The 20,218-nt window shown below is 54.9% G+C and overlaps 3 protein-coding genes across 3 annotated transcripts; 2 read left to right on the forward strand and 1 right to left on the reverse strand.

Moving 5' to 3' along the window:
• The first annotated feature begins 65 nt into the window (after positions 1 to 65).
• On the forward strand, positions 66 to 18,392 carry COCSUDRAFT_48006 (UDP-Glycosyltransferase/glycogen phosphorylase). The gene is made up of 31 exons (XM_005646455.1): positions 66 to 890; positions 1,848 to 2,015; positions 2,873 to 2,972; positions 3,100 to 3,211; positions 3,313 to 3,443; positions 3,534 to 3,688; positions 3,996 to 4,149; positions 4,430 to 4,547; positions 4,723 to 4,796; positions 5,210 to 5,425; positions 5,559 to 5,714; positions 9,074 to 9,331; positions 9,531 to 9,779; positions 10,027 to 10,235; positions 10,572 to 10,801; positions 11,083 to 11,224; positions 11,421 to 11,680; positions 12,332 to 12,435; positions 12,612 to 12,758; positions 13,023 to 13,289; positions 13,558 to 13,729; positions 14,019 to 14,113; positions 14,483 to 14,641; positions 14,903 to 14,963; positions 15,278 to 15,462; positions 15,662 to 15,801; positions 16,013 to 16,197; positions 16,416 to 16,522; positions 16,635 to 16,754; positions 16,939 to 17,037; positions 17,289 to 18,392. Exons 10-31 carry the CDS (start codon positions 5,279 to 5,281, stop codon positions 17,526 to 17,528), a joined length of 3,732 nt encoding a protein of 1,243 aa, XP_005646512.1. The 5' UTR covers positions 66 to 890; positions 1,848 to 2,015; positions 2,873 to 2,972; positions 3,100 to 3,211; positions 3,313 to 3,443; positions 3,534 to 3,688; positions 3,996 to 4,149; positions 4,430 to 4,547; positions 4,723 to 4,796; positions 5,210 to 5,278; the 3' UTR covers positions 17,529 to 18,392.
• On the forward strand, positions 3,129 to 4,148 carry COCSUDRAFT_83486 (hypothetical protein; the record flags this gene model as incomplete). Its single annotated transcript, XM_005646582.1, has 4 exons — positions 3,129 to 3,211; positions 3,313 to 3,443; positions 3,534 to 3,688; positions 3,996 to 4,148. Coding segments are annotated over 4 exons (522 nt in total), but the record flags the coding sequence as incomplete, so codon positions are not given.
• COCSUDRAFT_83487 (hypothetical protein) lies at positions 5,996 to 7,464 on the reverse strand (the record flags this gene model as incomplete). The annotated part of the gene is made up of 5 exons (XM_005646583.1): positions 5,996 to 6,441; positions 6,635 to 6,823; positions 6,939 to 7,028; positions 7,110 to 7,175; positions 7,347 to 7,464. 5 exons carry the CDS (start codon positions 7,462 to 7,464, stop codon positions 5,996 to 5,998), a joined length of 909 nt encoding a protein of 302 aa, XP_005646640.1.
• Positions 18,393 to 20,218: the final 1,826 nt, after the last annotated feature.

The following is a 20,218-nucleotide window of genomic DNA, read 5'->3' on the forward strand; positions in this document are numbered from 1 at the left end:
GTCAGGGAACCAGAAGTCAGTCGAAGCGCCCAGCGCAGGGCAGCCCAGGGCAGTCAGATGAGGAGATGGAGCCGCCCCTCCACGATCTCCTTCTTGCAAAGGTCGAGTCTATGATCCACGGCCTGGAAAGCAAGCTTGACAGTAAGCTGGACGAGAAATTTGGGGCCCTCTTCCCTCAGCTGAAGGCAGAGCTCAAGGCAGAGCTGAAAACCGAGCTGAAGGATGAGGTGGTGGCTGAGCTGAAGGCAGAGCTGCTGCCTCTCCTGCGCGCTGAGCTGGCCAAGGACACGCAGACCAGAGCCGCCTCCAACGATGAAGCAGTGGTGAACAAAGTGCACCATCTGGAGTCTGTGGTGGAGTCTCAGGCCCGCCAAGCCAGGAGTGCCAACCTGATCTGCCATGGTCTGGCAGAGGACAACACAGAGAATGTCTCAGCCCGCGTGGCAGCGCTGTTTGACAGCAACAGCGGCCCCCCTGCTGTTGTCAGCGAAGCTCGCCGCCTCGGTGCCCCCAGCGCCACGCGCACCAAGCCGCGCCCCGTGCTCATCAGCTTCAGCGGCGTGGCAGCCAAGCACGCTGCCCTCAAGCACAGCAAAGCCCTGCGCCAGCGCCAGATTTTCCTGGATCCCGACCTCACCCCGCAGCAGCAGCGCATCCGCGTCAGCATGCGCCCACACTATGTCGCCCTGAAGACAGCCGGCAAGCAGCCCTTCTGGCGCGAGGAGCGCCTCTTCGTCCGGGAGGGCGACCGCGTGCGTGAGCACATGCCTGTGCCTGGGCCTCCCCCGGCTGCCGCGCCGGGCGCCGCTGCCGCCCCGGGTGCTGCCACTGCCGGGCCCTCTCAGGCCGCGCCTTCCTCCCCCGGCCGCGCCGACTCCTACGCCGAAGCAGTGCGCCGCTAGGAAGTCTCCAGCCGCCTATCGCTGCGTATATTGTCCTGGAATGTCAATGGCTTACATGCTAGCAAAATATCCTTGTGGGACACGGCAGCCTATCTTGACCAGTTCGATATTGTACTTCTGACTGAGGCCCGTTGCTTGACCTGGGATGACTCGATCTTGCCTCACCACTCTGTGACTTTCACGGCTGCTAGTGAAGAGGGCAAGGCGGGTGAAGGCATTGTTGTTGCGGTTCGGAAGCACCGTGATTACCACGCACAAGACTGGGTGTCAGACACTGACAGTGCCTTATGGGTGAAAGTGCAGTTTGAGGGGGACTCTACACCGCTGCTGATTGGCTCCAGCTATGTGCCTCCAGCGGGTTCCCGGCAATTGCAGACTGTGGACCTGACCAGTCGATTTACGGGCTTATGTGCAGAAGTTGTTGCCGCTCGTGCTCAGGGCAATGTGATCCTGGCAGGAGACTTCAATGCTCGTGTGTCAAATTTGCCTGACGCTGATGACAGCAATACTCGAGGCTGCACTGATGAAGGTGTCAATGCTCATGGGCTGCGCCTGTTAGATTTTTGCAAGGAAACTGACATGCTCATATGCTCTGGCAGAGTGCTAGGAGACCTTGAAGCAGTGCCTACCTTTAAGGCCAGAACCCATACTCAGGCAACTAGACCTGATCATGTTCTCGTTTCCGCTGATGCGCTCCCCTTGATTTCTCATCTTGTTGTGAACACTGGTAGAAAAGACTCTGATCATCATCCTATTGAGATGACGTTGCAAGTGAATGTGGCTGCCAGTGTTCCCTTACCATGTATTGGGGCGCCATTGTCACGAGTGAAATGGCAGCCCAGTGCTAGGAATGCGTATGCTGCTGTTTTGCGCAATGTTGCCAGTGCAAGTCTTGACGCCTGCACAGGCCATGCTGTGGCTGGGGAACTTGATGCAGCCTTTCAGACCCTGGAGGCGGGGATCCGGGAGGCCGCAGCCGCGAACAGCATGCCGGCCCGCACCGGGCGCCATCAGCGCAAGGCGCGTGCCGACGCGCCCTTCTTCGATTCGGAGTGCCGCCAGCTTAAACGGGACGTCCGCGCCCGCGCGCGGTGCGGGGGCGATCCAGCCGAAGTGCGCGCGCTGGAGCGTGCCTACCACAACACCGTCCGCCACAAACGGCGCGCTCACCGGCTCGCGCAACTGCGCCGCCTGCTTGATGATTTGCACAGTGACCCCCGAGCCTTCTGGAAGCGGCTCAAGTCTCAGCAGTCTGATATACCTGAGCAGCTCAAGCCAGTGCAATTGTGGGCTGGCTATCTCAAGCGGGTTGCAAACTTGCAGTTGCCACTCATTGCTGAGCTGCCCCACTTGTCTTTCCCTGTCCAGCCCAGTGCTCCTGTTGCCCATGTTGATGCTCTCAATGCACCCATCTCTCTTGGGGAGGTGCTTGCTGGGCTCAAAAGTTTACACAATGGTCGTGCCACCGGAGTGCAAGGTTTACCAGCTGAGCTGTTTCGGTATGCAAAAGATGAGCGGGCGCCAGGCATGCCTCCTCCGGAAAATGTCCTGGCGCATGCTTTGGTGGCTGTGCTGAACTCTGCATTTGTGGCTGGGCAAGTGCCACCCTCTGTGAATGGTAGCCTGATCACCCCTGTGCACAAGAAAGGCAGCAAGCTTGACATGCTCAATTATAGACCCATTGCCGTTACTGAGCCCATCATGCGCTTGTATGCTGGCATATTGAATTCTCGTATTCTGAAGTACACAGAGGGGGCTGGATTGCGTGCAGCCACACAGGCTGGCTTTAGGCCAAAACTGTCTACGGCCCACCAGCTATTCACCTTGCAGCATTTTATCGACCGGCAAAACCATGCTAAGCAGCCCTTGTCTCGCAAAGGTGAGTGCGCAGACCTTGCTCGGAAGAGTGCCTGCAGCAGTGCCTGCTGTTGTGATGCACAATTTGAGCGTCGATTGCCTCTTCCATACAGCAAGCACTGGCGCTCTTCAGAACACAGCGGATTTTGAAGATTCACTTGGAGCTGGACAGCGCCGGCAGCAAGCTCATTGCAGAGGTATCAGCAGAGAATGGTAAGCTCAAGACACAAAAGTCACCCCTGAGACATCGCATGTACAGGAATTTGTCTGCCCCTGAGGAGTGTAGCATGGACTCTGAAGCGAGATTCAGGGGTCCTGAATGTCATGGCGATGCATGCAGGTCTGGAGAAGCAGTACAAAATCCCCTGCATGGATTCTGAAATACTCCAGACCAGCGTAGACAAGGACACATTCCCCACCTGTGTCAACGCTGCTGCAAATGAGCTGAACAAGTGAGCCCCGTACCCTGCAAGGCAGTGCCTAATGCAAATCAATAGGCATGCAGCACAATCGTGTTTATTTCAAGTAGGAAGAAGAGTCAATGTGCATGCAGGTTGCTCTCAAGCTTCCAGTACAATTTGGAGGAGATCACAATCATTGCAATGCCAGAGGACTTGGAGGATGGGGCACAAGGGAAGCAGGGGAAAGCAGTGCAGCTGCACAGCTTTGTTGATCCTGCCAAAGGTCCGGCTTTCCTTTCAATGTTTGGCCGTAGTTTTGGGAGAATTTCACGTTGTGTTTCCAAGTATCAAAGAATGTGCCGGTTGATTGCAGGGCATGCTGACAGAGCGCTGCACACCCAGCTATCTGTGGACACACATGAGGTCTTTCTGGACTATCAGCATAATTCTCTTGAAGCCAGCGATGTCACCTTCAACCTGAAGGACTTCAAGGCCATGCTGGTTCTGTGCGAGGGCCTGGGTGCAAACGTGACCATTTGCTTTGATCAGCCCGGCAACCCTCTGCTCGTACAGCCCTTGTTCCACAGCAACAACCCATTGGTAGGCCTCTGACTTGATCACACACAATGTGTAAACAATCCTCGCCCATTTCTTTGTTTGGACACATCTCTGTGTCTAAACCCCTGCATTCCCTGCACTGGTGTGGTTGGTTCTCAGAGACATGCACAGTATGACAACCTATTAATTAGACCAGTTGGGTATTGGGAGGTTGAAATTTGGGAAGCTGCTGGGAAGTCAGGGAGCTGAGATGAATTTACAAGGAAATTGTGTGCAGGAGGAGTATGTGCGGGCCGAGCTGGTGCTGGCAACGCTGCTGGAGACAGCGCGGCTGGGCGACTCGGGCCCTGCCACAGTGGCGGCCAAGGCGCGCAGGCGCGTGGACACTCCCGGTGGCGGCCAGATCCCCGGAGACACTCCCTGGCGGCCTGGTGACTATTCAGCTAAGCAGCTCAGGGACTGTGGGATTGTTTGTGGCAATCAGGAGGCTCATGTCAACAGCCAGTCATGATTCTGGCAAGTCAATCAGTATGAAGCCTTTGCCAGCAGACAACTGAGATTGCTTGTTGCAGATTGGTGTCCAGGCGTCATCTTAGATGCATAGCCAGGCATGTTACTGGCTTACTTTGTATATGAGGAAGAGGGTTGTGATGATGATGCTCATGCTGGGCAGCTGTACATGAGTGATGGCTTGTCTATGGGTGTGTGCAGATGGGCAGGCAGCTGGCTCCCCTGGCCATGGCAGACTGCAGAGCGTCAATCGCTCTGGGGCGGCAGCAAACACTGGACACCAGCCGAGCCGCTTCAAAACCCGCACTGAACCCCCACGGTGAGCAGGAAACATCTTGACTGATTCTTTTGGACGCCTGCTGCATCTTGGCTCTCGTGCGATTGAATCGAAGACAGTAAGCTGTTTTTGTGATGCGAAAGAATCTCCTGTTGCAGGGCTTGAGCAGAGATTTCCTTGCTATTTTGGTATCACCTGCTATTTTACAACATTGCAGGTTTCTGGACTCACCCGCACAGCCACCCTCAGCAGCAGCTCATGGGAGCGGCAGAGAGCTTGATGATTATGCTGGTCAATCCAATGGAACAGCAGAAACAGCTCGAGGACATGGTGGGCCACCCCTTCGACTGCTTACAATCTGACTTTTCTGGAAATGCATGTTCACTTTCACCCTGACAGAATGAATACCAACAATGTCTTCATTGTGTCTTACTGCTGCATGTCATGAGAGTCACCACGATGTGGCTTTTCACTGCCTGCCAGGGAACGGCCTCACACGATCGCGTCACACCCCTCTGGGCAGGCGGATCGATGCGGCATCGGAGAGGAGCAGCTTGTTTGGTTCAGGGCTGAACAGTGGTGCTGCTGAAGGCAATGCTCCACCTCTTGACATTTTCCCTTTCCACCCATAACTTTTCTGCAGCAACATTTGCCAGAAGTATGTAGGAATTTCGCCAATTGATGATAGCTTGATGCTTGGCCAGGTGACAACATGGGGCCCAGCAGCCGTCCTGAGGGGTGCTCATTGCACGGGGGAGGAATCGGCTTGATAGATGATGGCGGCTCAAGGCCAGAGGTGCACTACGAAGATGCAGGCTACCACAGCATGCCTGTGGATGAGCGCGGGCGCCAGACCATCCCATCGGGGCTCATCGATGATGGCTCGCACAATCCTTCACTCTTCAGCAACGAAGACCAAGGTGGAAATCCCTATCATGCATCTCTGATGAAGTCTCTCAGCGCAGACACTTTGGTGCTGTTGGCATGCAGTCACTTACATCCTTGAGTGAAAAACACTTGGATGCTGACCTTGGGATTCTTTTGGGATTGCAGCGTTGCCATCTGGCCTTGAGGGACGAGACAGAGCCAGGCCAGATCCCCATTGGAGTGGCAGGGTTGCTCCCAGCGCAGCGCATCAACACATTGAAGAACCAGTTGGGCACCAAGGGCATGCAGCTGGTGCTTATCAGGACAGCGAGTGGCAAGATGGTGGGCCCATACAGCGCAGATACCTTGCAGCTGAGATGTATGACGATGATGAGGAGGACATGGATGATGATGAGGCAATTCCAGGGACTCCATGATCTGAAAATTTATATCCATCATTGCGCAATTACATGATTGACATGCTTTGGGCCTGTATTTATATTGTTGTTGCAGCTGTAAAGTGCACATGAGGTTCCTAAACACATCAGGATGATCCTCCTTTGGTATATTCAGTACATTCACATGCGTTCCGGATGATCCCACAGGTTCCAAGCAGCTGCGCGTCAAGTTTTGGGCACATCATGACAGCCCTCAATTGCGAAAATGAGCGCCCTGAAGGTCTGCCAGACGGCCGTATTGTTTGTGAAGCACATTGCCCCGCCACCACGGAACAGCTGCGCCTCCATTCGATTCATGTCCCCAAAGCACACTGCTCCCTGCCCTCCATTCCAGGATGCATTCTGGTCCGCATTTGGAATTGACACACTCCACTTTGAGTGATCGACCGTATTGTCCCAGCCACGGTTGGCTGCTCTGATGTACACATGCCTCACATTCAAAGATTCATACTGTGTGGTGGGCGGGCACTGTGAGGGAATTGCATTGCGCCCATTCAGCCAGCTCTGGACCTCCATGCCTGCCCCAAAGTGTGGCTCAATGACATCCTCATATATGCCGAAGCCATGCAGCGGCGTTGTTGCTTTGGCAAACGCCATGAAAGGCTCCCCTCCTGAAGATATCACAGGCTGGCTAGCCTGTGCGACTATTCCTGGATATCCTGCATTGACACTGTGCTGCTAATTCTTGGGGCTTTGACAAGCTCTCCTGTACAGGCCCCCAAGAAAATCCCAGGAACCAACAATACTTGCCCGGATAATGGACAGGAGCAAAACATCATAAAGAATATGTGGCATTTTCCTTACCTCCAGTGACAAGATCTGCCATTGCCGGATAGGCGAGGGTGCTCCAGAGCGGCAGCTCCCACTCATAAAGGAACAGGGTTGGCAAGCGCAGCAGTTTCGCCACATCATTGAGTGCAGCAGGTCTCATGCTTATGCACATGAAGTTCTGGCCCTCCAACAGTTGTCCCCAAAACTCCTCGCAGCATATGCCTGCTTTGCAGGTCCTGCTTCGTCAATTGCCCAAATGTTGCTCATTAATAGCATTAGCCTGAATCTCAGGCATTGCCACAGAAAATGAAGGATCACATCAAAGGGGGTGCTGCACCTGTGTATTCACCATCGCTGGGATTGTTGGGGAATTTGGGTGCACTGTGGACCAGCCAGAATCCGCCATCTTGCTCAAAGCCGAGCACGCCTGCACAGAGATCCTGTCATGCAACAGCATCATGAGGGCACTGGCACAAAAGTCACCCTGCACCTGCTCACAGCAGCTCACCTTTGGCGTGCGCAAGATGGAAAGAGACGGTGCCGTTTGGCCACTCGTCATTGTACATGACATAGCCTGGTCCCCCAGAGTACAGTGGCTGCAAAGTCTCGGCAAGGGCGTTGCCCCTAGTGCCTTTTAAGTTACTTTGCAACATCCACTCAAGACCTGCGGTGTGCACGCATCCTGTTTAGCAGTGCAGGGAGGGATCCTGGACGGCAGCAGAAAGCAAGGAGGGCCTTGGCATACCTCCCAAGGGACCTGCGGGATAGGAGCTGTCGACGTATACATACTGGCCGCCATGCGGAAGCTTGAGGATCAGCCACCTGAGCGGCACATGGTGGAATGAGTACGACTGCAGGTGCATGGCATGGGTCCTGCTGTGTTGCAGAAATGAAGTCTTCGAGAGGATACTGCCGTGGAGGGCGACTCACCAGTCAACAGCGTGTTTTGAAGCATCTCTGCAAGTGATGCTCTGTCCCCTAGAAGAGGTTGACAGGAGCAAAGTGCAGAGGATGATCGAGATCACCGCCATCATTCGCAGCAAAGCCTTCCATATGCCCGTCAATCAGTCACTTGTCAATTACCATGAACATCTGAAGACGTGGGTGCAGAGTCACAGCTACAAAGACCATATTATCACGTCGTTTGACCTCTATCGGACACATCAATGGCTCCGAGAGGCGCTCAGGAGGACCGCTGAGGGGCCCACGACGGTCACATGCAAGCCATAAAACGCGAAAGTCGTCGTTGAGGCACCACGATCGCTTCGTTCTCAACCCTGCAGGCTGCTTTCGGAGATGTGTCCTGCTGATTGTCCTGCTGGCAAGAATTTGAGGTCAAGGGTGATTGCTGGGTGCCAGCATGGAACCCTTGGAACCCTGGCAGCGCGCTTTCTTTGGTGCTTTCTTTCTCGAAGCTTGCGACTGGACAGAGCGCTGACAACTCGTGAGGAGGATCGGAATCGGAAGAGTGGCCCAGTCTCAGACGTGAAAGGGGTCATTGTTGCGGTGGTGTCAAGAAGCCATGCAGCAGGGACATAGGTGACCTCTCGTATACGGTGTTTGCGAGCGAGCAATCATCGACACACTTCATTCGGGACTGTAGCATACAGCGAACATGGCCGTCTCAGCGAACAACGGCTGGGTCGATTCCTACCTCGAAGCACTGGTACGACTCCAATTGTGGCTGGCAATCTAGGTCGTTGTGCAGATATGCCTTTATATCTCCGGACGTCACGAACAGGACTGAACTGCCTGTGCTTGTTGAATATTTTCCAACCATGTTGTTTCCTTTTAGTGATTAGTCGTGATGGTGCATGGAAGCTGCCTGCCTCTGAACGGCCTGCTGCATGGGGGTACACATCAAGTTGTCAGCTTGCTCTTACCGATTGGTGTGCTTGCAGCTGAGCTATGGGCTGTCTACGGAATACTCCAAAAGCCCGGCGAATGCTAAATCAGATAACATCGACGCAGATCGGCAAATATATGCCAAGTACTATGTGTCCCAAATCATGCAACTGGGAGAGGAGGGCATCCGGGATGCTTGGAGCAAGGCAAGCTGCCCCTTCCATGCGCAGTCATTTCTTGTCAGTTTTAAAGCGGAGTGTTCCTGAGGGGTTCAGCAGCAGTTGGATTTGGCAGTAGCTTCTGACCACCTTCACTTCATCAACATCTGTGCCTGGAGAAATATGAAACGATAAATTTGGGAGCAGGAATACGGCCCAAAATACTGAAGTTTGTTAGGAAGCATACTTTATCGACATGCCCAGCGGACAGATTGGTCACTCTGGTGGTGGAGAGCTTCATGTTGGCTCCTGAGCGGAGAATCATCTCAGAAGATGCCATGCGCCTCCAACCCCTTGAAGAAGGGTGTGAAGTGCGCTGAACACCAAGAGTAGCATGGAACTGTGGCAAGAGCCAGTTCCAGCAAAAAGGATGGGCAAACACTTCCCGACATACTCCAGACACATGCAGGCGACGTCGGCGAGGCATTATGGGGAGAAGGACGCGCGGCTGGAGTACCTGAGCTGGCGGGTGTGGTTCATGAAGCGCAACCGCGCGCTGGCCAAGGCCGACGCACAGCAGCGCGCGGCCGCCGGCATCGTGGATGACGTCAGCCGCCCCCACGCAGATGACGAGACATCCGACGACGAGCAGTTGCTGCCGGCCAACTCCACCGGCTCCAAGGGCGTCTCCTTCAAGCTGCCCAAGAAGGAGCCTTCCCTGCAGAAGGTGATATTGCTGATCCAGTGCCCGTCGTACCCATGCAGCATTGATGGGGGGCCTGCAGTGAGTTTTTGGATTATATTGGGGTGGGCGCACAAAAGTCTGTGTGTTATATTTGTCTCATTCTTGATTCCAGTGAGATCATTGGTCCCTTGTGCTATTTGCAATAGGGATGCAGTAGGCTGAGGGACACGTGCATGCGCAGGTGAAGGAAGGGGAGAAGTATGTGGACGAGGGGAAGCGGCCGCCGTCGATCCTGACAAAGCCAGTGCAGAAGGACCCCTCCGTGGACTTCCTGGCGCAGGAGTACGTCACCAGCCCGCCGCCGCCGGACTCCGACAAGGACCTGTTTGAGGGGCGCGTGGACGGCCTGTACCTCGTGCTCATTTCGCTGCACGGCCTTGTCCGTGGCGAGCGCATGGAGCTTGGCGCAGACCCCGACACCGGCGGCCAGGTGCACTTTGCATCCCAACTGGTCAAACTTTGAACCTGCAAAGTCCAATGCGGAAGGCCATTCTGGCAAGCGGACCATTTGGCATTCTTGCAGGACTTCATGCAATGAGGTGCGCATCAGCTGGGGCCATGCTCAGCTTTCATTTAGCACAGCAGTGGGCGAGAGCATGAAGGTCATAAAAGGGGACCAAATTTCTCTGTGCTCAAAGGTCTATATATAATTCGGGTGGTCTGATGCGCATCTGCAGGTGAAGTATGTGGTGGAGCTGGCGCGCGCGCTGGCGCAGCATCCGGCGGTGTTCCGGGTGGATTTGCTGACAAGGCTGATCCAGGACCCGAGCGTGGATCCAACCTACGGCGAGCCCGAGGAGGTGCTGTGGAAGGCCCCCGACGACCACGGCATGGGTGGCGCGTACATCGTGCGCCTCCCCTGCGGGCCCCCCAAGACCTACCTCAGGTGCTTCCACCCGCCACTTGTCTTCAGTTTGACTCGTGCCTACTGACACTTGAAGTTGAGAATTGCCTCATGAACCAAGCCAGGCCTTGCTTTCGCATCCTTTCTTTGGCCATGTGATAGCTTTCAGGCCCATCTGGGTTTTAGCGTCCAGGGGTATCATTTGTAGCTGATAGCGGCCGTGCAGCAGTGGAAGCTGCTGCTGCACGTTAGGCAGGTCCTGGCGGGCATGCAGTGGAGAAGGACAGAAGTATAGGTCTTCAAAGCTTGCTAAATGCGAATGAGGATGTAGTGTCATTTGGGAAAGTGCACTGAGCGGCTGGGCTTGTCATCGTGCAGGAAAGAGAAGCTCTGGCCGCACATCCGGGAATTTGCGGACAGGGGAGTGGCGCACACCAAGCACACGCTGGTGGCACTGGGCGAGGCGGGCACCCCCTGTGAGCTGTACGCGGTGCATGGCCACTACGCTGATGCGGGCGAGGTGGCCGCGCTGATGTCATCCACCCTGGGCGTCGACATGGTCATGACCGGCCACTCCCTGGGCCGCAACAAGCTGGAGCACTTACTTGGTACGGCCTTCCAGTGCCAAAGGCTTCCTGAGGCACCCACAGATCATGTCTCCAAAGAAACAAGCGTCGCATGCTGTTTCCTGCACTGATGCTGTCTGATCCAATGAGAGGTCATGAGCAAGCCACTATGTAGATGATTCCAGGGACCAGGCGTGCAGACTCACTACTTTGGATGACAACTCTAAATAGTTTGGTGCAGCAATGGCTGCTATCAAGTGTCTGGGTGACAGCACATACCCTTTCCTACAAAGAGTTTAATAACCCACATGCTGGACCTGCAGGCACCATGAGCAAGAAGGAGATTGAGGAGAACTACGCCATCAGCCGGCGCATTGAGGCGGAGGAGCGCGCCCTGGAGACAGCCACCATGGTGCTCACCTCCACGCAGCAGGAAATTGACGAGCAGTGGGGCCTCTACGATGGGTGACCCCTTCACCATCTCTCCACAATTACCATTAAGAATCACTGTTTTGCTGCTCCAAAGCATGTGACTAATGTGGTAATGACATCATAATGTGTCATAATGAGCAAGGTGAAAGCCAGTGAGATTGGCACCTTTCTGTGGTCTGTGAGTGGTATTTGTGGACAACTTGGGAACGTCTGTGTGTTGTTGCTGCAGGTACGATGTGAAGCTGGAGCGGGTGCTGCGCACGAGGCGCAGGGTTGGGCGGACGATGCCGCTGATCAATGTGATCCCCCCGGGCCTGGACTTCTCCTCCCTCAAGGTGGACCTGCCCAAGGACCCCTCCCTGGCCAAGGGCCCCCCGCCCAAGCACGCCTTCTTCTCTCAGCAGTCCAACGCCTCCTCCAACCCCACCTCCCCCCTGGCCGCCAGCGACCCCACCAGCCCAGACAAGCCCCTGGACAGCAGCCCCTCAGGTACCGATTTCATTCTCCCACATCTCAGGACCTTGAGATTCAGATGAGCGTCAGATGTGTTCCACAACATGGAACACAGGGATGCAAACCATCTACCTTGTGAAGCACATCCCTGGAGGTGCATGCATAGCGACAGACACAGCAGTCTGCCTTCGTGGTGGATGGCATCGCAGTCCAGGTGAAATGAGAGTAGCAGCAGCCATGCCCTGATTCAGTGAAGTGAGGGTGCCCTCCCAGAAGCTGGGGGGTGCTCTTGTCGTGGTGAAAGCAGCATGGCAGTGCAGGCTCAGCATTCGAGCGCGCGTGTGCAAAATTCGGTGCCAGCACCCCCTCCTCGAGTCCCTCCTCCCCAGGCCCCTCGCATTCCACCTCTTTACACCACCAATCTTCTGGTGAGTTACAGCAGTTGATGATGCCTGCGGGCCCTACCGGCCCACCACCTTCTGCACGCTCCTGCCAGCAGATTCTGCACCATGCAGACCTCTGCTGCAGGCCGATCGTCCTGTCCCAGCCAACAGAAATTTGTTTCTGCTTGGTCCAATTGCTGGGCTCACAGAGTGTCAAGCTCTCCTGCCTGGCTGCTCCACCGTGCGGGCTGCACAGAACGTTCTTGAAAACATGCAGGGCTCACTGGGCCAGATGCTTGCGCAGATCTGGCGAGCGTGGACGAGGATGGCAAGGAGAAGTCTGTCACCAGGGCGTCCACTGCGCAGGGCCTGTTCCCCTTCATCAATGAGGAGCCCCACATCTGGCAGGTGGGGTCTTGACCATGCTAGGCAAGAAAAATACCATGCTCGTGCAGCTGTGCAGATGACAGAAAGAAGGATGTAAATGTCCATGTCCATGCTTTCTGGATTTGGTATTATATCGACTTGTTGCAAGTCAGTGTATTTGGGGGTCTTGGCATAATCGTTTTTGTGCTGGTGTGCAGGAGATCTTCCGGTTCCTGCGGAATCCGCGCAAGCCGGCCATCCTGGCCATGTCGCGGCCGGACGCCAAGAAGAACATCACCACGCTCGTCAAGGCCTTTGGCGAGAACCCTACCCTGCGCGAGCTGGCCAATCTCGTGCTCATCATGGTGCGTTCCTTGGGCCCCTCACAACCTTGCATCCATGTCATGGCCTAGCAGCTCTTCTTGCTCATGCAGCATGTCACCACCTGCATGCATGATGGGCGCCCGGATGCAGATCATGTTGCTGCGCAGCTCAAAGCTTTGCTGTTAACTTGTCTTGTTGCCCACCCATGGCACTCATGGGACCAGACTGACCTTGAGGAACTCCCAAGGCCATCTGCTGGACATCTGGAGAATGCGCATCTGAGGGGTGATCTGATGCATGCGCAGGGCAACCGCGAGAACATTGACGGCATGGCGCCGGGCAGCCAGAAGATTCTGACGCAGGTGATGAAGCTGATCGACTCGCACGACCTGTACGGCAGCGTGGCCTACCCCAAGAAGCACGAGCAGAAGGACATCTCCGACATCTACCTGCTCCCCTACGCCACCCGCGGCATCTTCACCAACGTCGCCCTCCAGGAGCCCTTCGGCCTCACCGTCATCGAGGCACACATACTCTACTCTCACATTCAGCTGCTCTCACACCTCACGCATGTGTGCTTCAGTGTTGACAATCAGACCCACGCATGCCAGATGGTACCCATGCAGACTCTAGAAGCCTGCACTGTTCAGGCAGTTGTTGTTGCAGCCAAAAGCATCATCAGCTGTGCCGTGCTAGCCCGAGACCACACGGCCTGATGGCAGCCGCAGCAAGCTCCCTGAACTTGCACTTACCTTGGCCACAAAAGCCCTGAGCACCAAGGACAGCCTGTCGTTGAGTTGCTCAACATGTCATAAAAGGGTGTTGACGTGGTGGGTGCAGGCTGCGGCGCACGGGGTGCCGACGGTGGCAACGAAGAATGGCGGTCCAGTGGACATCATGGCAACGCTGCACCACGGGCTACTAGTGGACCCCACCAACTCCAAGCAGATTGCGGACGCCCTGCTCAAGATCCTCACCAACCCCGAGGTGTGGGACGAGATGTCCCACAACGGTGCGCCGCCCCCGCTCGCCACGCTAACTGCTCATCCTGCTTTGGAGCATGCTCTTTGCCTTGGAAGCATTGACAAGCACGCTGTGTGTCTTGTTTCTTCTTGCAGCTCTCAGACCGTGCCGACATGCACGACACACTGTGTGCTTGTGAACTCTTGAACCTGTCACACAGAACGCACTGGCAGCAAAGAATTAGTCTATTCTGCTGTCTGGTGTGCAGACCTTTTTCGGTGCTGCATGTGAAAGTGCTGTTTGCTGGAGTAATGTGATTAGGGAAATGGTGGGTGCAGGTGTGGCCAACATTATGGCGTACTCCTGGTTCAGCCACTGCAAGAAGTACCTGGAGGCCCTGGAACTGGAGAAGCGCTTCACCAAGACCCAAAAGGTGCACATTCATTTGCTGATCCACTACATCCAGCATGGCACCGAGTCAACACGCAAATTCTCAACCAGTGTAAGGCGTGTTGGAAGTCCCTTAAGAGTTGCTGGGTATGGATGCCCACTGCCGATGCTCCTATGCATGCAAGTCCACAAGAACAGCTCATGCAACTTGGAGGAGCTCAGCTTTATCATGCGCCTGCCACTGCTAATCCTTTTTAAGGTAGCAGTGGATTTGGTGCCTCGCTGGCATGTGTGTTTGAATTATTATTGTGGGATGTTAATTCAGTATGCCACCATCTTATGGAGTGGGCGCTGAGCCTCTCGGGGAGTTGTGACCGTTTGGCTGAAGTTCCCCTGTGTGCGCGCGCTGCAGAGGTTCCAGAGCCGGCTGAGCGGGAACTGGGACGCGAGCACGCTGAAGCTGGACGAGCTGGTGGGCAGCCCCACAGGCGCAGAGGATATGAGCCGCCTGGCCAGCATGCCAGCCGGCCGCAGCCCCAAGGGCGTCCGCCGCGTTCCCTCCAACTCCCAGGTCACCCACCATCTCTATAGCTGTGGGCTGTTGTGGCCCTCCTCATGCTGCATGTTGCAGCTCACCTCAACACTGCGTTGTCTCCCACTTTACACTTCATCGTATTCAAATCATTGGACCTTCTCATGCTGTTCTGTTGTAGCTCACCTCTCACCACGGCGTCCTCCAGTTCACACTCATGCGTGGTCTAAATTAAATGACTGATCTGGAGATCCAGGGTATGAAGGGGAACGGCTGTGAAACAGATCCTTCTTCGTGCAGGTCGTGCACGCCTCCGACGACGCCGGCCTCACCGGCCACTCCTCCGAGGACCACTCCCATGGTGCGGATCTCTCTTCTGCATGCATCTGTGCAGCTGTAGGCATTCTCGCTCGACAAGAAGGCTGTGAGTTTTGGCGGGAAGGGACAATGTGGTGGTGGTGATGGTGGCTGTCGTTGTCCTTTCTGGCAGCAATTCCTGCATGAACCCGTGCCAGATGGTGAGAACGAGGGCCCCTCCGGCCTGAGAAACAAATGTGGGCATCGCACTCAACCACGCGCCCCGCATGGGAAAAATAATGATGAAAACTTTGAAAGGGGTAGATCGGTGATCATGTCAGCTCTAAAAGATGATGAGTAAAGGGCGCATGCGTGCAGGGCAACCTGTGGGCGACACGCGCAAGCGCTTCACGGCGGTGGCCCTGGACGGCGAGTTCCGCGTGTCGGCCGTGGCGCCGCTGCTCAACAAGCTCATCAAGATGCGCAACGATGCCGGCGCCTCCGACCTCGGCATCGGCGTCGTCAGCATGCTCGGCTTCTCTAGCACTCGCAAGGCGCTTCAGGTGCTAGTTGCTCACTACATCAGACATCTTTCGTCTCAAAAGAAAGAGGCTGCAGCTGCACAGAAGCAGTAAAAAATCATGCATCCATTCATGATTGTGCATACATGTCATGGCCAGCAGCAGTGACCGTGAGGATGAGCATGAACACCAGGCCTTTTTAATTTGGCACTGGGGACTCACAGCTGGCGCTCGCGTGCAGGGAGCTGGCGTGCCGCTGCAGGAGCTGGACTGGATGGTGTGCAACGGCGGCGCGGACATCTGGCACCTGCTGCAGTCGCGCAATGGCAAGGACCCCACCTGGTCCCCCGACGAGCACTGGGACGCCCACATCACCTTCAGGCAAGGAGCCTTCGTCTCCTTAGTTGTATGAGAGCCTGATGCTTTGTTGATGCACCGATTGCCACTTCACAATTCATCAGATATTCACGCCACACTGCACTCCAAAGAAAGAGCAGGTGGCATGAAGTGGTGGGGCTGCGCCAATATGCTTTCTGGTTGAGTCATGTTGCAGCAAGCCACAGATGCTTGACGGGGCCACATTCGCGCGCAGGTGGGACCGGGATCCTCTGGCGCGCGCGGTGACAAAGCTAGTGAGCAACGACAAGAAGGAGACACTGGCAAGCGCGCCGACGCTCCAGAAGGCGCTGGCGCTCATGACCGACGCGCGGGAGGAGCACCACGTGCACCCGCACCACATCATGCTCCCTCTGGACGCGGACGCCAAGTCCATCCTGGGTGCGCTGCCCTCCTTGCCAATACTTTTGTCTGAACGCTGCAGGGCTCGGGCGCCATTTAAGCAGCTCTGGTAGAGCAGACAGCAATGCCACAACCTGCAGATTGCTGTAGCTTGCATGTTAATGTCGAGGTCGATATTGAATCATTTTACAATTAAGAGAAGCTGATGCTTGGGAGGGGAATCAGATGGTAATGTCATGGTGCTTGGGTGCGCGCAGACATGGGCCCACGCGCGACCGGCAAGGACGCGGTGGCGACAGTGGTCGTGGACAAGATGCGGAGACGGATGCGGCAGAACGGCTACCACGCCCACATCACTCTGCAGGTGCACATCTGAAATGTCTGTCTGCCTGCATTCCTCTTGGTGCCGTTCAATTTCCCGCTGCAAGTTTGGGATTGCAGAGGCTGACTGGAGGTGTGCTTGTCGTGCACTGCAGATGGTGGTGGAGGATGAGCAGGTGGTGGCGACGGTGCATATCACGCCGATGCGCGCCAGCCGAGCACTTGCGCTGCGCTACCTAGCCACCAAGTTTGGTGCTGACATGGAAAACATCGTGGTGCGCACATGCACTGTCCTCCTCTGCTGCGAAGACCCTCTCGCACCTGGAGAAATAGACATATGTCAGCAGACATGCCGCCAGTGGTCAGGGAACAGTTGCTCTGTAAGGTCGCGATGAATAGATAGACGCATAGATTGTGCCTGGAGTGGTGCTGACAATATGACATGTGTGGTGTGTCTAGCTGGTGGCGGTGGCGCCCTCGCTGGAGAAGACGGGCGAGGTCACAAAGGTCACAGCGTACACCTCCGACCTCATCGAGCTCGTGTCAGGAGTCAGCCCGGTGAGCCCCCAGACCTGCATGCACAATCGCCAATGTACGCCTCCATGCTTTCATATGCAAGTGGCTAAGCGGGGGAGCGGACGGGGCAAGTCCTTGTCCGCCCTTAAACAGCACTTCTCCCATTCATGCTCTCGGTAGTCACTTGCATATTAGCTGTTCATACGGCTTCAGTCGTGTGCAAAGCAATCCTCCTGTCCAGCAAAGAAGAGATGGGGAAGTGCCAGTGATCAAACTGATCATGTCACTTGCAGGTGTACATCATCGGTGCGGCGGCGGACGAGCAGAAGGCGGAGGGGCGGGCGGCCAAGCACGACAGCTATGCGCTGGACAAGATCTCCATCCGCGTCTCGCCCAAGGTCTTTGGCGCGCGCATCCGCTGCCTGCCGGACGACTCCGCGCTCGCGACCGCGCTTGAAGATATCGTGGCCGGCCGTGTGGCCGGCGGCTACGAGGGCAACAAGCCCGGCGGAGCCCATGACGACGATGACTAAGCAGGAGGATGACTGAAGCGGACGACTAAGGCAGCGCTCGACTGAGATCACTTTGGCTAGAGCCACCGTTTAGCTGGGAGTCCGTTTGGCGGGGAGTCCATGCAGGTCGGCTGCGCTGCTGCCTACAGGGGGCAGGCATGTTTGAGCTGCAGGGACTTGCTCGAGGCAGCACTGGCTGGAGGCTGTGCTTTTCAGCTGTCGTGTTCATACTGGGCTGCCTTCTGGAGGTCAACACTCGCTCTTTCCAGGGTTGCGTGGGTCTGAGAGGGCATTGGACTGATGGGTGACCAGCATGCACTGCTGCAAGCTTACCCGATGCAAAGCCTGCAGCATACTTATGCAGACAGCTTTGGTAAGAGCATGGAGATTTGCTGGCTCATAAAATAATTTAGGATAGCTAGTAATGCGTTATTGCAAAATAGCAACTCTCGGATTGGAGGCGTGCTTGGTGCGGCGCTTCCCACACCTTAAGTTGCAAGGAGGCGCTAGTGACTGATCAGATTGTTAGGTGCATGTTATGGGTTGCCAAGTGTTGTGAAGCAGCTAGCTCAGCAGTCCAAACTCCAGTGGGACGTATTTGTATGCCGAGCTGTGAAGTTTGGAGCAGGCACTTTATAGCATCACTGCTTTACTGAGCCCAATCAATAAATACTCGGGATGATGACACATTCTGCTTGGCACTTATTAAGAGCTGGGTTACCCATTTACCCCATTTTACCATGCAGTAGTGTTGGCCATGGCCGCAGCACTAGTTACTTTTTATGATGTGATGCAGCAGGACTATCTAGACCGTGTGACAGGAGTTGCTTGCAAGCACCAGCTGAGAATCTGCAGATTTCTGTTTGTAACCGAACTGTTCTTCCACCGGCTAGATCATGCAGCTGCAAACATTTGAGGAGCTTGATAATAATTGTGCAGATAATAAATAACACATGTGCACACTGAAGAGTCCAAGCTTATGAATGTGATCATGAGTTCTTGCGCAAGCAGCTAGCTGCATTATTAAGCGTGATGGTCATGAGGCAAGAATCTGCTGTGGTATCGGCAGGCACTGCATTGTTCAGAGAAGAGCATAGCTCCCGACTCAGCCCTTATAAGCTCACCTGCGCGGTGCTGTAGCCAGCCGCTAGCTCGTCTGTTGACAGCGCTGTCTAGATCTAAATAGAAGTCTTGGCAACAGAAAGGCATACTGGACTCGGGCGTCCTACTCACACAAGCAGCCTGATGCTTAGGTGGTACTGGAGCATTTTACTTCTTCTTCGACGAGGACATTTTACACATGCATGGCATTGGACAGCATGAAGGTCACTACCTCATGCACCCTCTCTCCACCCTTGATTTGCATGCGTCTTTCGTGGTTTCTTCTTTCATTTGTTCCAATTGATTGGAATCAAGTACTCAAGGAGAACAATGATTGAGCATTTGGCGCCATGTGCCTGGTTGAAAGGCTTTCGAGCCTTTCGTCTGACCCCAGACAGAAAGGCATCAGAAGCACAAGCGCTTCAACGTGGCCTCAGCGGCATGGTATTTCACAGACGGATCACAGATGTTTCTTACTTGACTGGAAGACCACTTACAGCCCTCGAAACATCGGAAAGGAGTGCAGGCTTCTCGGGCAGCTGGAGGTGAGACTATAGTATGAGATGAGGAGGTTGGGGAGCCCACTGTCGTTTTCCGTGTACTTCTCTGCGAAATAGATACGTAATTCTTTACTGTATTTTTCCAGGAAAGACAAAGAACTGAGCGATTCGATGGACGCGCCCTGTGAGTTGATAAAGCTTCCTTGGATCTACAGAAAGGCCCTACTGGTGCTCAACAATATGGAGGTGAGAACAGCATTGACCCAAAGATAAATCAAGTAACAAACATCTCTGTATATTCAGGCTTGTCCACCTGCATGGATCTCACCATTAAAAATCTCCCCCAGGTGGAGGACAATGAGGAGTATATAAGGACAACTCTCAAGGCTGGAGGCCTTATGGATGTGGTAAGTGTCACTTCTGATGGAAAGAAAATCAGTAGCACTGTAATCCTCCGAAGTATCTGTCGTGCAGCAAGATTGCTACTGGAGAAATACTTCCCCAATCGCAGTCAGTCTCACAACTTTGGAGCTTGCGCTGTGTGTCAGGTTGAATGTTACCCGTGGAGCGGAGAGGTTGTGAAGCACAAGAGGCGTGACAAGCGCAAGGGTCACCACATGGGGCGCGTTGTGCGCACAGAAAAGGGCCCTTGCATTGAGTGAGGTTCTTCCTGCAGCTGGCAACCCAAATTGGTGATATCATCGATGTTGCCTATCCTTTGATGTGCAGCACGCCGCCAAGCAGATGCACGCATGCTGTCTTATAAGACGATGTGCATATGCTCACAAAGTACCACTGAACGCGCAGGGTGACATGGGAGAATCCTTATGGAGGAGATGGGACCGACACCTTCCTGCTTAGCGAGGATGGGCACACACTAACACAGGTGCAGATACTTTCCATGTCAGCAGATTCTCACATCAAGCATCACCGTATCTGTGTCCGTCGGGGCATAGAAATTTGAGAGGGCAGAAATGTGTCATGCAGGTGACCGACATGACAATCAGGGACACTGGAGAGAGGTGCCACTACAGGTAATAACCATTGCATTTCTTACACAATGGGTCATTGCCAAGATTGCAGTGCGCATGTAACTTGAAGCTGACAAAG

This window comes from Coccomyxa subellipsoidea (genome assembly GCF_000258705.1).
Source record: "Coccomyxa subellipsoidea C-169, whole genome shotgun sequence".
NCBI lineage: Eukaryota > Viridiplantae > Chlorophyta > Trebouxiophyceae > Coccomyxaceae > Coccomyxa > Coccomyxa subellipsoidea.

What these genes read in the sequence shown, in the direction of transcription:
- COCSUDRAFT_48006 (XM_005646455.1), top strand. Translation starts at nt 5,279, where the DNA reads ATGATGGCGGCTCAAGGCCAGAGGTGCACTACGAAGATGCAGGCTACC. An exon ending in CAGTGGGGCCTCTACGATGG is followed by an intron (nt 11,225 to 11,420) that starts GTGACCCCTTCA and finishes TTGTTGCTGCAG; the next exon opens with GTACGATGTGAAGCTGGAGC. An exon ending in GACGCCCACATCACCTTCAG is followed by an intron (nt 15,802 to 16,012) that starts GCAAGGAGCCTT and finishes ATTCGCGCGCAG; the next exon opens with GTGGGACCGGGATCCTCTGG.